Consider the following 16,338-nt stretch of genomic DNA (forward strand, 5'->3'; position numbering starts at 1 on the left):
AGGGGAGCCTCCCATTTACTATTAAACAGTAAACTTTATGTAGACCTTCTAGGACAAGTTTACCTCTTTTATTAGTTTTAACTTTGACAGGGAACTGGGCCGATGGGATATTCAGAGATTCTTCCCTGAGTTTATTTCTAAATAGAGCTAGCCCACAATTGGATATATTACAGTTCAAATCCCCAAACAATAATACATAAGGAGGTGAGATAACATCCAGCGCTGCATTTAAGAAGGAAAATAACGTTTTTAAACTGTCATTGAAGCAGCGATTTGGGGGGATATAGATGTTTATTATTACCAACGATCTATTAGGGCAATCCGCAAAAACATCTTTTAAGGTTATTGCTTGGAACAAATTCCCTGGATCGAGATAATGAGAATAATTCCATTTTGTTCTATTTGTTAACAAACATGCTATTCCTCCCTTTGCATGACCTCTTCTAGAAGAGGTTGCACTCTTTTCCAAAACGAAAAAATCCTTTTCTAGCGCTATTCTACCTTCCACCCATGTTTCTTGTAAACAGATTATATCCACCTTGTGTGAATACAAAAAGTCTAGTTTCTCCTTATAATCTTTAAAACCTGCTGTATTCCACGAAATAATCTTCAGCTCTTTGTTAAAAATTTAAATGCGGTTTGAGGCCGGAAGTAGCTTTGCTTGCTAAAACTCCCGGTAACCAACTCCATTTAGATTGATCATCCTTCAACATTTGTTTCAAAGGAGGATTTTTATACAACACTTGCCTTTCATTCCTGGACACACATATTTTTAAATCCTCTGATCGAGAGCTAGACCAATCCGACAACTTCAAACCCAGATGGGGAGAAGATGACAGATTGGAGAATGCCTGTGGATTTCGTTTTTCCCCAAAATATGGAATAACATCTATTCCTTTAATTTGCAACTCCGCAGCCCACTGTAGAATAAGATTTAACACAACTTTAGAATGAAATTTCACCCTTGTGGATCTCCCTAACAAAGAGTTAAGAAGGAATACTACATCCAAATCAGATGTTTGAATTAATTTTAAGCCTTCAATCTCTTTGAAACAAATAAGTAGGGCAGATCTATTTAAAATTAAATCAGTATCAAATAAGGGCAGAAAGTCAAGAAAAAAAGTATCTACAGTTGTTTTTTCTTTGGGTGGACTGACTACAATTGGGGGTGCCTCTAGGAGAGGTCGTGCTGAAGGATTAAAAGAGGAGCAAGAAGGATTAGCAGAAGGGGAAGTAACCTTGGGAACATCTTGATAAGGTATTGCTGATGGGTTAAGACAGGAAAGGAAAGGATTAACAACAGGTGAAGTAACCCTGGGGAGAAAAGGATTAGTGGAACTTATAGGACCTAGACCTGTGGAGATGAACTCCACTTTAGGGGAGGCAATCATAACTTCTACAGGGGCAGGCAACTGCACAACCTGAGGGGAATTTTCTAAAATTGGTTCCACACTTTTGTCAAATAAGAGTTTTCTCTGTCTTTTTTTAGAGAATCTTCGAATGGGTTTTCTCTTCTTTATTTTAATCTTTTTATGTTTTAAGGGGATCGATTCATTAACCATTCCAGTATTTGCCATAAAAATCTCCTCATTTTTTGACTGTACGAAAAATATAGGAAAAAGAGAGGGAGTATCAATTTTATGGTCGGTAGGGGACGTGGGTACTACCTCTATTTTATCACTAGTAGAAGCTATACAATTAATACCAGCCGATGCCGCTTTGCGGATCTTAAAATCAGCTGGTGATGCTACTGAATTCATAGCTTTTTGGCCGTCCTTGAGGAGAGAAGGACGAACTGGATCCAATTCTACTTGAACACTTGGAGGACTCTTTTTAGGGATCTCCATCGAGTTAACAAACGTAGGAGGGCAATCAGACACCGGACCGTTCTTACTTTGCAAAAGCACTTTTAAGATTTGATTTACCGTGTCAAAAATACATTCAGAACCTCCAACAAATTTTTCAAGTAGACTCAGAATCAAAGAAAGTATAGATTCCAAAGAAAATAAAGATTTAGATAATAACCTCCCATCAGCATTTGGAGACCCCTCCGCTACATTGTTCAGAATAGAACCAGAACAAGAAGAAAAGTTTAATTGAGCGGGAGAAAAATCCAATTTATTAGAGGGTGTACTACTTAAGGGACCCGTGCTTGAAATGGTTATAACTTCATTAGAATTTAGAATAGCCTTAGCTTTCCCCTGAAGGGATATCAACCGATTCTTGTGAGCTGTTAAATCGATGTCAGGTAATGTAAAATCACTGTCTGGGATCGGCAAATTAACTGGCAAAACTGACAAAGGGCCAGTAGTTACTATAGCATTGGGAACTTCCACAGAAGACTCTTGGGGGTAAATAATACTATCAGATTTCAAATCCTTACCACTCGCAGACTCAAAAGGACAAATTGGGCCCGGTTGTAAGCCATTTGAAATCAAGCATGAACCCCTTAATATTTCGGGACTAAGAGGTATTAACAGAGATTGACTAGGAACCAAACTCAGGCAAGATGATACGTTAATAACCATATTAGCGGCTTCCGGAACATTATAATCAAGACCCTCACTCGGGGGTTGCAACTCAGGTGACTTATCTTTCCCTTTGTCCCATAAATTAAAAAGCTGACACTGGCCTTTCAGTTGCATGGAGGACGTAATTTTATTGCGTAAAGGGTTAGATTTCGTTTTAGACCCAGATTTCCCTACTAAGACGCGACCAGAACGTAATTTTTTGGCCGTCATCAGAAAAATGTAGTAAAGGTATAACTAGGATTAAAACTCCCCAAAATGCAATATTAGCCTGCAAGAATAAATACCAAACAGAGATATAACAAAAACAGAAATCAAAGGGAAAGGGCCCAGCCCAGCCTACTGCAGCCTCTGACGGCCTCAGACGGTCCCGCCCTTGTCCCGGGCTTCTCCCGGCACGCTCCCGCGCGCTCCCGCGCTGCGGTACCAAGTGAGAGATATTTAGCTGCGCTGAGGTGTGGGAGGAGCCAGCAGGGAGAGCGGGTCAGCTGGTGTAGATGCCGGGGGTAGGCGCTCCTGGGACTGGAAGTCCTGCGCCTCTCCTCGCTCGCAGCCCTGTTATCACCACCGCCTCAGGAGCTCAAGCGCCAAAGTTTCCAGAGCGCTGTCCCAAATGAGTGCAGGCGAAGCGGGACCCGCGAAGCGGGTTCCGCAAGGTGTGAAGGCTAAAACAAGTTTAAAAAACAGCAGCAACAGGAAGAGCGAGTCCTTGATGCTCGCAGTCCAGAACGCCTTCAGCAAGTGTAAAAAAGCAACAGGTGAGCAATCCACCAGGGCAGGTAACGAGCTGGCTTTAGCTGCGCTGAGGTGTGGGAGGAGCCAGCAGGGAGAGCGGGTCAGCTGGTGTAGATGCCGGGGGTAGGCGCTCCTGGGACTGGAAGTCCTGCGCCTCCCCTCGCTCGCAGCCCTGCTATCACCACCGCCTCAGGAGCTCAAGCGCCAAAGTTTCCAGAGCGCTGTCCCAAATGAGTGCAGGCGAAGCGGGACCCGCGAAGCGGGTTCCGCAAGGTGTGAAGGCTAAAACAAGTTTAAAAAACAGCAGCAACAGGAAGAGCGAGTCCTTGATGCTCGCAGTCCAGAACGCCTTCAGCAAGTGTAAAAAAGCAACAGGTGAGCAATCCACCAGGGCAAGTAACGAGCTGGCTTTAGCTGCGCTGAGGTGTGGGAGGAGCCAGCAGGGAGAGCGGGTCAGCTGGTGTAGATGCCGGGGGTAGGCGCTCCTGGGACTGGAAGTCCTGCGCCTCCCCTCGCTCGCAGCCCTATCACCACCGCCTCAGGAGCTCAAGCGCCAAAGTTTCCAGAGCGCTGTCCCAAATGAGTGCAGGCGAAGCGGGACCCGCGAAGCGGGTTCCGCAAGGTGTGAAGGCTAAAACAAGTTTAAAAAACAGCAGCAACAGGAAGAGCGAGTCCTTGATGCTCGCAGTCCAGAACGCCTTCAGCAAGTGTAAAAAAGCAACAGGTGAGCAATCCACCAGGGCAGGTAACGAGCTGGCTTTAGCTGCGCTGAGGTGTGGGAGGAGCCAGCAGGGAGAGCGGGTCAGCTGGTGTAGATGCCGGGGGTAGGCGCTCCTGGGACTGGAAGTCCTGCGCCTCCCCTCGCTCGCAGCCCTGCTATCACCACCGCCTCAGGAGCTCAAGCGCCAAAGTTTCCAGAGCGCTGTCCCAAATGAGTGCAGGCGAAGTGGGACCCGCGAAGCGGGTTCCGCAAGGTGTGAAGGCTAAAACAAGTTTAAAAAACAGCAGCAACAGGAAGAGCGAGTCCTTGAAGCTCGCAGTCCAGAACGCCTTCAGCAAGTGTAAAAAAGCAACAGGTGAGCAATCCCTATGTGATCAAGGCTGCGTCTGACAGATGAAGCGCTTCATGGCAGAAGCTTTGTATTAAACTGATTTTTTCGGCAAACCAATGTGTCAACTGCCTTTCTGTTATATGCGGAAGTAACCCAAAACTTGCAATAAGATACCTGACTCCGTTTCAGTTATTGCCTCATACGGTTTGGAGAAAAACTGTGACTATTTCTTTTTTTGCTTCCTTGTACAAGCCTTCAGCCAGACCTCCTCATCTGCTGGTCTAACGTGTCCTATCATTCACATTCTCTTCTGTCCTCCACAGCATACATCATGGGCCAATTCTGCCGTTGGCTAACTTCACTGTGAACAATGGCATTCTGCTTTTTCACAAGGAGCACATCCACACACAAATTATTTTCATTTATTAAGAATGTGACCTTTTGAGACCAAAACCGTATTTTTTTATCTTGGTATGAACCTGGCATCATCTCCCACCACAATACAAGTTTATAAAAACGTGAAAAAAACATGAGTGGACAAGGTCTAAAAGCTAGCAGCCAACACCAGACTTAATGGCTTTGTCATTGGTCAATGGTTGTTTGAAATGCCATTAATACTTGTTTAAATTGTGTGCTCACTGGTTCATGCTTTGGGGTCTCACCTTCTAAATATGTTATCAGCGGGGGGATCTTCTTTCTGAGGAGTTTTGCTAGAAATGGGTAATTTGCAGGAATCAGCCGTGCGAGAAGAGCCAAGACTGAAGTTCCCCTTTCGACATCCCAGCGAGGATATGAAGAAATTACCTGAAAACCCACAACAAAGAATTCAGAAAGTGATTCTGTCATGAGTTCCTATTCTCTAGCCTAAAACTTCTGGAAATGCTACCTTGGTCTATACGCAGTACTTAATACCAACCACATTTTGGCTGTTTCTGTTCAATGCAAGTAGCATGTCGTACTGATAACCAATTTACTGGAAATAAAACCATCAAATTCAAAAGGAAAAAAGCTGAGTTGAATTTAAGATCTCTATTAGCAGGTTGCATAGAAATAGCAGCAAACAACTTGGGAAGAGGGATCTGGTGGAATATGATGGGGGTGGAATGTGATACTCACTCACCAGCAATCTTATGAAGAGTCTGTGTATTGGAATTTCTTTAGCTGTTTAGGTACAAAAGAACGAAAATATGTCATACTCAATCCATAAATTACTGAGCAATACTTGCCAAAGGAAGACACATGGCTGACACACACACTTAAGACACCCAGTAGTACCTGTAAAGAAGATGATGGGTGATGGGTGGCATTTCAATGAGCCTCTAGCGGTCATGAGGATGCTTTGAAATTCCTGCAAATACTGGCAAAGGCACCCTTACCACTAAGGAGTGCTCAGGGGTGTACAGTACCTTGACAGCCTATGCTGCAATTCTCTTCCTCCCTCCCTTAGTGGTTGCTGTCAAGGAATGAAAGCTGGAGGAGGAGCTACCTAAGCTGCCATGCATAGGTTCCTGCTACAGCTTTCATTGAGGGATAGAAGACTCCAGTGGGATAAGAGAGGATGCGTCATGAGCCGTGGACGTGCTTTACATCCTGAAGGACCATGGAAAAATGGGAGCCATTTTCTGACAGCGGATACCCCAGAAGAAAAGAGGACTCCAGAGCATGTTCTTGCATATCTATTTTCTAATAAGGTTAACGACCTGGGGCAAGCAAGAACAAGCACATATTTTGCCTGTTCGATTGTGCTCAGGACTCCTAACATGAGTGACAAATAAATAGACTATGATACCATCTGCCCAGGTCACTTGCACTTTATCAACACATCCACTGGAAAGTTGAGCGGGGAGAGCTAATTGGAACCCTGGAATTATAGCAATTACAGGTATTCACCACCAGATGCGAATCTCCTTCGTAACCTTGGAGTCAGTCAAAATATTTATTTTCACTTACCATCATTGAGCATGCATCCCTGCTTACAAGTGAGGGCCAATAACTATGTATGGAGCTGAAGTCCCAAATGTTGAACCAGAAACATTGCAGAGACAAATATCATAACTAATAACTCCATGGAGAAATAAAATATATCCCTGTTGCGGTCGGCAAAAGTAACAACACATAAATAGGTACCATACCCAGCAGGGTATGATCAACATACTAGACAGAAGTAACATCATGGAGAGCAAGAATACTCCAAGGTTTGAAGAGGAGCATTAGAGCCCTGAGTAGCCTCATGGTGTGTGGAAACCTGGGACAGTTAGTACATTGCATTTAGGGGGTAGGAGCATTAACCAGACTAAGAGTTGAAACAAACAGGAAAGTCACTTTATGTCTGGCAAACTACAAAAAGTATATAGGGATTATTTAAAAGCCCTTTGTGCCACCTGTGCATCACTTTTTGAGACACACCAGCAGTGCAACCTGCTGCTCCATATTTACAAGGACAGGTAAAGCCACCCTGTGTGGCTTTTAATGCCCTTGTAAATATGGCCCCTTTACACGCAACACTTGGTGTGGAACAGTTGTGCCATGGGTTTTGCTGTGAGATTTCCTGCTCAACACCCAAGGCTTCTGCCGCATTTCCAGATTTACAAGAAATAGTACACCTGGAAATCTGTAAGAATGCTACACCTCCCCGGGGGAGGTATAGGGAGGTGCAACAAGAACACATATTTTTATTTCTCCTCGTTGTTTACCTCTTTCTACGCATACTGCATACTGCAGCACATTTAGGAAGAGGAAATTACCTATTGTGATTGTTTTTGTGCACAAAGGTATGCCTAACTGCATAAAAACAAAGATATGCCTTGGTGCACAAAAACAATCATCCCTGTGACGCTGCCACCCTTGCACCATGGTACAAGGGTGCCTTCATAGTTGCATGGCAGCTAATTATGCACCAGCACTGGGAGAGCAAAGGGATCCATTATATCATTGTAGATATGAAGCATCCCGGTGCTGCGGAATTAACGCAGCGTGGCACAGCCAAATGGCTTGAGGCACAGCAATTAGTTAATTCCTTATGAATAAGGCTCACAGCGAGCAGCAACATCAGCACAGACACATCTATCTCTAAAAGGAGAGCAATAAATGTTATTTGAAATATTGACACCCACATTCTATAGTAACTCAACCATCACATCCTGAGCTAATGGACTGGTTCTTCAACTCATGCCTGATCATGACAAAGTAAGAGGGGATCTGGGGAGTGGAGGGGGAAGCATTAACCACCTTCAATGGTAGATCCCACTGTGTCAATGAGTAGGATGCTTAACACTCACCACATTCATGAAAGTTGATGCTTGCTTTCTTATCTACAACAAGTAGCATCTGGCACAGTGCTGGCACAGATGAAGTATAGTCATCTTCCAGCATGTAGCTCAAAATCTCTTTCCAAAATCCCTGCAAGAAAGAGCAGCGAATGTGTTATTAGTATCATTAGCATTTAATAAGGCTGCATTCCCACAGATAAACAGTCATACCCGGTGGGAGGGTTTCTGGTGGGTCTTCTGGAGATGGGGCTACATTTGAATTATCCCCTTCCTGATACCATTCCTTGCTGATGGGGTCCAAGACAGATTGCTGGTATTACACTGATGTAGCACCAACCCTGTTCAATGCTACAATCCATGATTCTATATTAGAGCAATTATTTGCAGAGAATGAGTGCAACATTTATTCTCCAAAAACCCTGTGAGTGAGCTGCTTTGTAAATGATCTCATTATCTGCTGTTATCCTCATAACAATCACAAAACAGAACTATCTTTATAAATGTGCCGGAGTGTGCAAAGCTATGGCTGGGAATGAACGACCCTGTTGATATGAAATATTGGTGCTTGATGTATCAAGTAGCAAATAGGAGATGCAGATTGAGTAGCTATGTTTTGCAATGTGACTGATGTGCCATTCAATCTCGTTTCAAAGTGGCTATTTAGACTATTTTGGAAAACCTGCCTCATTAAAAAAAAATGAGGTAGGATTCGACAATCTTCTATGAATGCCGGAAATGCTGGGAATGAGGACTGCACGGGACAGCAGAGCTCTATCCCTGCAGCAGAGGAAACAGACTTTACATCGCGTCTCAAATCACGTTGTGCCTTAACAACTTGGTCCAAACCACTAATAATAATAATAATAATAATAATAATAATGAGATTTATAAAGCACATAGCTGCGTCAGCTGCGTGTCCCAGCACTGGGGTATCAGTCCTATTATACAGAGTAAGAATATGAATTCCCCTAATCTAAGTTAGCGTGAAAAAACATGTTTTTAAATTCTTGCGATATCGTATTTCAGATTTTTCTTGCCTAAGCCAAAGTGGTAGGGAGTTCCACATCTTGCCTGCCAAGTAGTTGAAGGAATGGCTTCCAATGTGAGCATTTTTGGTTCTGGGGATAGATGCAAGAGAGGCATCAGCTGATCTCAGATTTCTTCTAGGAAGATAAGGTGTGATCAGAGGTGAAGATATTTAGGGCCTTTATGATTGAGAATCTTGTGACAATAGCACATGGCTTTGAAATACACCCAATGCCTTAACGGAAGCCAGAGCAGCATTGGTAGAGCTGGGGCTGATGGTGAGTGTCTAGGCAGATGAAATAGCAGCCAAGCTGCCATATTCTGCACCCACTGTCGTCTTCTTCATCATGTCTGTGACACTCCGCGATACAGAACAATGCAGTAATACAGTCTCAACATGATTAAAGACTGGACCACTGTCTTTCTGGCAGCTTCTGGCAGGAAGACAAGATGTTTTTAAGGTATTTAAGATCCCAACACATTGCCCTGCAAGACTCGTAATTGCTGTACGTGCCCTAATGTGTCTTTTCAATGCATTTCTTTATCAAGCAAGCCAATACAACCACTTCCCTGAAGGAAAGCGTTGTTGGACTAATGTTGTACTTTAAGTCCAACTCTTTCCCTACAGTTGCACAGACTGGAGTTGGAATAGTAAATACTATTCCAAAGTCCAGTGCTTTCCCGAAGGCAAATCATGGTAACGACTTGGGTGAAAAAGGAATGCATTTTAAACATGCATTCATGGTTCAGATCACTATGCGCATATTTCCCACATACAAACATGCAGCAGAGAGAGCTTTACTAAAACATGCTATTATGTGAGTTAGAGGATAATGAAGATAACCTGGGAATTGAGGAGTCTTTGGACATTCTGCAATTTATATTTTGTACACTTCTAGTTTATTGACTCACCTTATTTCACATCCTTCTCACTTACCTCGTCAGTATTTTTATGGCGTAATGCAATTTTATTGAGGAGCTGAAACATTTGGATGTGGATGGTCTCTTCTTCAACATCAGATTCAGGATCCATGTGACTAATGCCCTGTGAAAATGTGGAAAAGCAAGAGAAGTAAAGTAACATATATTTTCACATCATTTTCACTGTGTTTTCTCTCCTCATGGAGGGGGTCAAGAGATTTGAGAGTGAAAACATCACAATTTTCAAATCAAGGTTGTAAGCACAGAGAGAACCTCTTGGCTTAAATTCAAATGTGAAATGAAAACCACTAGCCGCAAACATGTAAATAAAAATGTATAAATGAGGTTATGCACCCATGCTCCGCTCTACAGAGAATAAAAGTGTATGGTAATTTGGCGGAGAAGTGTATAGCATTCATATACAGTGAAAATACCGGTGGACTCACTTATAATATGTAAGGTTCTGATGCACTGGGCACTACATCTGACACATTGCACCTCTGGCACCACAAGGTAGTCTCTCTTGCTCACTACAAAGATTGTGATGCCCCATGAGGCCTCCCCTTGCTGCTTGATGGGGAAGTATGTGCTACATTATGGTACTTCTTACACTCAATAAGACAAAACCGGGAACTGCATTTTTGGGAGGCAGTGTTGATATGAAATACTGATTTGAAGTATGTTTGTGCTACTTTGTGTAGGATTTGGTAATTTGCCCTGTTAGGCATTTCAACGATAAAGCGGGGTATGTAACAGGAAGGAGCCCACTAGCTAATGTATTATCAGTGAAAAACACAGCTTATCAGTGCATTCGCTGAATGTCCATGTGCCTTGCCCAATCACCCAAGAAATTTCCCAGTTAGCCCCGGCAAAGTCTAAGGGCCAGTTGTCTCACTTAGGCTGGATTGTGTGGTAGGCCTATGTACTGCATGGGAGCACTGCTGTTGAGACGTGTATGCAGCGAGTCCCATTCTCACAGTGTCTGAGCATCTTATTTCTTTGCACTCATGCCAGTCAACATGTGCATCTGGTTACTAAAATGGGATCTAGGTATTCAAGCACCATTGTTACAATGCGATGCAACATAAGGACAGGCATCTGAATTGTTCCTGGCATGATGCCTCTGGCCTGTGGTAAAAAAAACTATGGACAGTGTCTGGCTCATCTATTAGTTGAGCTTAATGGGAACCCAAGAGTAAGACTAAGCATGGACTGCAGACACTCTGGATTATGGTCAGGCCCCAAGGAGATGGATACCAGACGTCATCAGTGGTGCCCAATCCCCACACATATTACTGAGCATGGACTTGAGTTGTGCATCTTGGTACAACTACTCTGTAACATGGATGCATTGGCCAAGCTTGAGGAAGTCCTACCTGGTTCACAGTGATCAAGAAGGTCATGGCACCTCTGCTGTTATGGAGGAATTGGTGAGACCATAAACCACTGTGGCCTACTCTCCCAGAGACACTGACAAAGCCAAGAATACTGCAGTTTTCAGACACCATGCCACCTGCCATTGCCCATGCTGCCACATATCACCTTCAGCCCCACAAGCACCAGTGAAGAGCACTGATCCAATACCCATTCCTGGCCCCTAGTCAGATGACAGGCGTTTCCTCCAGCTACTAGAGATAGGATCAACATGTAAGTGCCCAAAGGACTTGAGATGGTCCAAGAAAAGAGAAGAAACAGAAGAAGTGCCCAATACAAAATCATACATGAGGCCTGTGGAAGGGGAGGGCAATGAAGGAGAAAGAGAATAACTAAAGGATATTATCAGACCACTTTCTGAAACTTGTTGTTCACAACAGTGGACGATTTTGCACAACATAAGAGCAGGATAAAAGTTATAAAATTGGCAGAAGGTCCACAGTACGAATCAAACCAGCTGCAATAGTTGAACTTCGGGACAACGACTCCACTTGCAGTTGACATCACTAACTCAGACCCCACAATAGTAAGGGTACACTAGGTTAAACTTTTCCAAAAATGGAAAAACCATAGATTGGGTATACTGGAAGAATGACTCTTGAAGTGAAAGCTATAAGTAAATTCACTTGAGTGGTTTGGTTCACATCATGGGCACCCTGGAATAGCAAGACATGAAGAAAAGGCATGTACAGTGTTGGCACTGATGGGCAGCTGCTGAATTTCAGGTGCAAATGTAAGCAGACAAATGGATAAGGGGCACCCATAAAAGTGACGGAGGGAGAAAGACGCACTGGAGTGGAAGTGGGGAACATCAAGCTCAAATGAAGAACATAGAATGTCAAGGTGAGACTATGGGAACTAACGAGAGGGACATGAGGTCTATATTCCACCATCAGGGGCAAATATGTGACACTGCTGATGTATATTATATGGCAAAGTAACTACGTTGGGACACAAGGGGGCTAAAAGGTCCACTTATTTCTTGTGTGCTGACTACTGTTGCTGTTCCCTAACACATTCACCTCCCCAAATATGTGCATCTGCCACTTACCTGCTCTTTGATAAGGAGGCTGGTTTTTTTAAGCACATAATCCATCACAGCTCTTCCGTTCACATCATAAAAACCTTTGGCTGTTAAACTGGACATTAAACTTAAAGTGGCAAGAATAACCTGTAATTGAGAAAAAAAGGTAAGCATGGTTAGTGAGAAACCCTTTTGGTGTATGAATAGGAGAAAATCACACATTCCAGTGAGAAAGTAGCAAGGCAGTGTGAGAAAACCATGTATTCTCTCCTTCCTTGTGTCCACAGAGTAGACAGATATACATTTTTATGTGTGGAAAGCCAGTACCTGGATACAACCTTTTAAAGTATGTTGCAAAAAGGGCTATTATGACACTCTGAGAATGAAACTAGAGTCAATTTAATTAAACTGTTTTTACAGAGTGTATGACTGAAGTGTGATTGAGGGAATATTCAAATATTCCAGGTGGGCTAAACCTTCTATAGGTGCCTGAGATTTGATAAAAGATAAAAAAAATGCAAAATATGCCTAGGTAGGTTACAACCAACAAAAAAGCTCTCAGGAACTGATATTGATTACAAAAATGCAAATGAGAATTCAATAGGCTGTGGATTCCACTGCTGAGGGAATTAAAAAAAAACTTGAGTTGTCTGTGGGAAGAATGATGGCCGCTGTCTAACTCCACCTGTAAGATTGAGCAGACATCCCAACACAGACAGCAGATAAGAAATGGGTTGCAGTACTTAGAGTTCATTGTCCCACACCTTGTTGTTTGGTTGATCCATATCACTTTCAAGAAGTCGTTTTGGCTCAAGACCGTAAATAGTCACAGTCTCCTGTATCCAGCATTGAGTTAAAATTCACATCCCTAACATGGTTCTGTACGCTGTATATTTGCACAATCTGGCCACAATGGCTTCAACTGCCAAAGAATACATCCATGCTTGATTTCTGTGATTCTAACATTCCTAGCAGAGTCCTGTCTCTGATGTTCCTGGTTTAATCTGAAAAATATCTAAGAATAACTTGGTTTATTTCGTGCCCTGATGTTAAAAATGACAAACCCAATACACCTCTCAAAGAGAATCCAATAGAGACAAAGTTTTGGCAATACAGCCTTTTGTTCGTTATCAAAAGAAAACAGCTTTGTTGATTTTCCTTTGTGCCTATGTCCTGTGCTTGCTAACATGCTGAACATGGTGATTCTGATACTGAGTTACTTGCTTTCTCCATGGCACTGAAGTTAGGCACATTGTGGACATACATGGCATCAAGCAAGTCACATATATTCCAATTTCTACATAAAATACATCTTTTATATCACAATCAGACTTTTCAAACGTGCACATTGAATATTATCCTGTATTATCGATTCACGTTTGGTGAGATTTCGCTGAGACATAGCCCAAATATTATTCTTGGTAGAGACATTTGAAATACTTTACACCACGGTTGTTAAAGATTTGAGGAGATATTAATATTCTGAACTTCAAAACCCCTTATTTGATCATCAACATTCTCCTCCTCAGTGAGGGGTATTACAGATCAACTCAATGTGAAATACAGACCACATATGTTAACAGCATACACAAACTTTCTTTTAACACACATTTATTAAACAATTAGGGATCAGCAACCTCTGGGATTGGGTCTGAAAATAATGCATTGACACAGACTAGGGCAGGAAAACTGGGATATGTCCACTTGGACAGGGAGACAATGGAACACAAGACACACTGAACTGACAGAAATGGCTGGAGGTTGCATGACCCAACACCTCCACTGAAGACTTGCCTTGGAGAAAGTCAACAGATTGTGGTGTGCAAACCACAGCTCTGAGTCCATGTAAGTAGGACTACTGCACTATGCAAAAACTGCATAACTTAATTAGATTGAGTTGCTAATTATGAAAGTGCTTTAACACACGTATAATAGCTTGATGGTACCTTGCGATTGTCATCCTCAAGCACGTGACGGACAGCATCCAGATAAAAGGCACCTTCTGAATCTATTAAATAAAGCCATACACCAAATGTTCATAACACATAGATATTGACTTTGTCTATTAAGATCAAGATTAATACATAAGTAGTGAAGTTTCAACTATCAACTGTGATTACCACCCTGAGGGTCCTGTCTTTCAGTTTTGGTTTGTGAGTCTGTGACTGTGAGCCCCATGGGGCTATCAATGCCTTCCTGTTTCGCCGTGCATGTCTGTGTCATCATGTACCACTGAGCGTGTCTGTGTCGACCTGCTCCATATTTTATTTCCCTTTTTGTTCCTGTCCAGTGTCTATGTCAGGATCGGTTTTCACAGTGTCCCTGTCCCATTAATGGCCCACAATGGGAACAATTAACCGAAAAGAAAACAGTGGCACTCCTTTATTTCTTCACCATGATTCACATAATTGAAGTTGCAAGACTTTATTCGTAAATTGCAGTGCTCTACCAGGAAAAGTTGGCAGTTAATGTAGCTGAAGAATATAAAATTTAAGTATTTAGCTTATAGCTGCACCATGTTGGACAAGTAAGGGAGTAAGTTGGGAATACAACTTAGGGCTCCGGATTCTATGACAAGCATTATATCCCTTTAACTATTCTCCCTGCCTAAAACACACACTGCCACCCACCCACTGACAGTCTTACCAGTTTCCGAAAGGAGCTTGCAGAGCAGCTGTAATGTTGTGGCACGGGACTCTGCACCTATCTGCATCAAGCTACTTTCGAAATATTTATGGACCTCACTAGAGTGAGAATGGGCTGCAAGAGTAAAGTGAAAAGAAAAAATAGACACAATTGAAAAATAACACAACATACAATTATGCAAGAAGGAACTCAACGCCGGGGAGCAGCCCATCAAGGCCATTCTTCAACGCATGTCCAGGAGGTATGTTATTAATGGTCTGCAACATTTAATTATGATCTTACGAGCACATGGTACTCATGTGACTACTATAGCTGTATATAGTAAACTGGGCACCATATTCCAGTAGCAAGCCAACCAATGTACTGGGTGAGGAGATAAATACTGAAGCAATAGTATCTTTTAAGACGATCAAGTTACGTGCAGGGCAGTGTACAGAAATTAATGTTACAGAGGACCTGATCCCTAGTAAAGGCCAATATATACTTGCAGTATCACAAATATATACATACATACATTTATGACCAACTCACCCAGTGACAGGATAATAGCCGTGGACAACTTGAGTGGCTCTTCTGTTTCATCGGAAACCCCACTTGAGGGTGTGCAGATCTGCCAATAACAAAGCCATAATAAATAATAATGGAAGCTAGGCTATCTGAAAGCCAATCCCATACATCCAGACAGCAAATAACTGCCAGTGGGGGAATGATAGCATAGGAGTTTGTCAGGACTTGTGGGGCCATGATCCATACCACGCTACAGTAAAATTAATTGTGTGGAATACAGCATATTCAGGGTGCCCGATATTAGTGGAAGTGCAAATTCTCAGATACCACTCTAAGATGGATGCCTTAGTTTCCTATGGTTTTAGGATAGTTTGTAGACTCAGAAGTCTGGCGAGATTGCAGAAGGTAGTGGTACTTTTTTTTTTTTTTAAACACTTTATTCATGACTGCAGCAGGTATTACAATGCACAGGTTATCATCATACATCGTGTCAGTCTTTTCCATTTTCTTTAACTAAACTGTGGCATATCAGTTCTGCTATTCAATCATTTATCAGGCCTCATAACAGTCCCAAAATCACTGTAATACAACTCGTATTCCGCATCCGTAAAATTGTATTGCCTCAACAATTCCCCTCCCTCCCATCTCCCCCCTCCCTCTTCCCGTCTCCTGGCAGTCCCCGTGCCCAACGCCCATAAGGTGGACATACCAGTTTTAAACCGTGTGTATGAACATTACATTGGATAGGCGTGGTTACCGGTGTAAGCAGGCTTGGTATCCCCGCACATAGACACTCCACACCCCAAGCATGCTGTCAAACAATATGTATCAGTCACAGTTCTGGGTCATCTTCCTCCAGTTCTAATAACATACGGTCCCAGTCCTGTGCAATGGGGTATTTACGGTGGCCCTTCTGTTCCTCCCTGCGTAGTTCCGCAGCCTCTGCCCTTCCCCATTTCAGCATGTCCGACCTCCATATCTCTACATCTGGGGGTCTAGGTGACTTCCATCTCATGGTGAGGGTACGGAGCGCCAACAAGAGAGCCAAGTCTATGAATTTCAATTGTGCCTTACAGGCCTTAGATCTCTTCCTGTGGCCTATCAGGCAGGGCAAGGCACCCTCAGGGATCTGTAGAACAGTTATAGTGAACAGTGTATTCCTAATCGTCACCCAGTAATTACGTATTTTCGGGCAT

At 42.9% G+C, this 16,338-nt stretch overlaps 1 protein-coding gene across 1 annotated transcript in view; it reads right to left on the minus strand.

Moving 5' to 3' along the window:
* Positions 1 to 2,794: 2,794 nt before the first annotated feature.
* Positions 2,795 to 16,338, minus strand: part of LOC144798038 (maestro heat-like repeat-containing protein family member 1) — an 88,460-nt gene continuing 74,916 nt past the window's right edge. Inside the window, exons 9-17 of the mRNA XM_078668819.1 lie at positions 15,167 to 15,245; positions 14,636 to 14,749; positions 13,936 to 13,997; positions 12,017 to 12,136; positions 9,548 to 9,655; positions 7,594 to 7,714; positions 5,436 to 5,476; positions 4,978 to 5,119; positions 2,795 to 2,799 (exon numbers count right to left, since the gene is read on the minus strand). Of these exons, the coding sequence (XP_078524945.1) occupies positions 2,795 to 2,799; positions 4,978 to 5,119; positions 5,436 to 5,476; positions 7,594 to 7,714; positions 9,548 to 9,655; positions 12,017 to 12,136; positions 13,936 to 13,997; positions 14,636 to 14,749; positions 15,167 to 15,245 (792 nt within the window). The remainder of the gene's footprint in view (positions 2,800 to 4,977; positions 5,120 to 5,435; positions 5,477 to 7,593; positions 7,715 to 9,547; positions 9,656 to 12,016; positions 12,137 to 13,935; positions 13,998 to 14,635; positions 14,750 to 15,166; positions 15,246 to 16,338) is intronic.

This window comes from Lissotriton helveticus, chromosome 12 (assembly GCF_964261635.1).
Source record: "Lissotriton helveticus chromosome 12, aLisHel1.1, whole genome shotgun sequence".
NCBI classification, from domain to species: domain Eukaryota; kingdom Metazoa; phylum Chordata; class Amphibia; order Caudata; family Salamandridae; genus Lissotriton; species Lissotriton helveticus.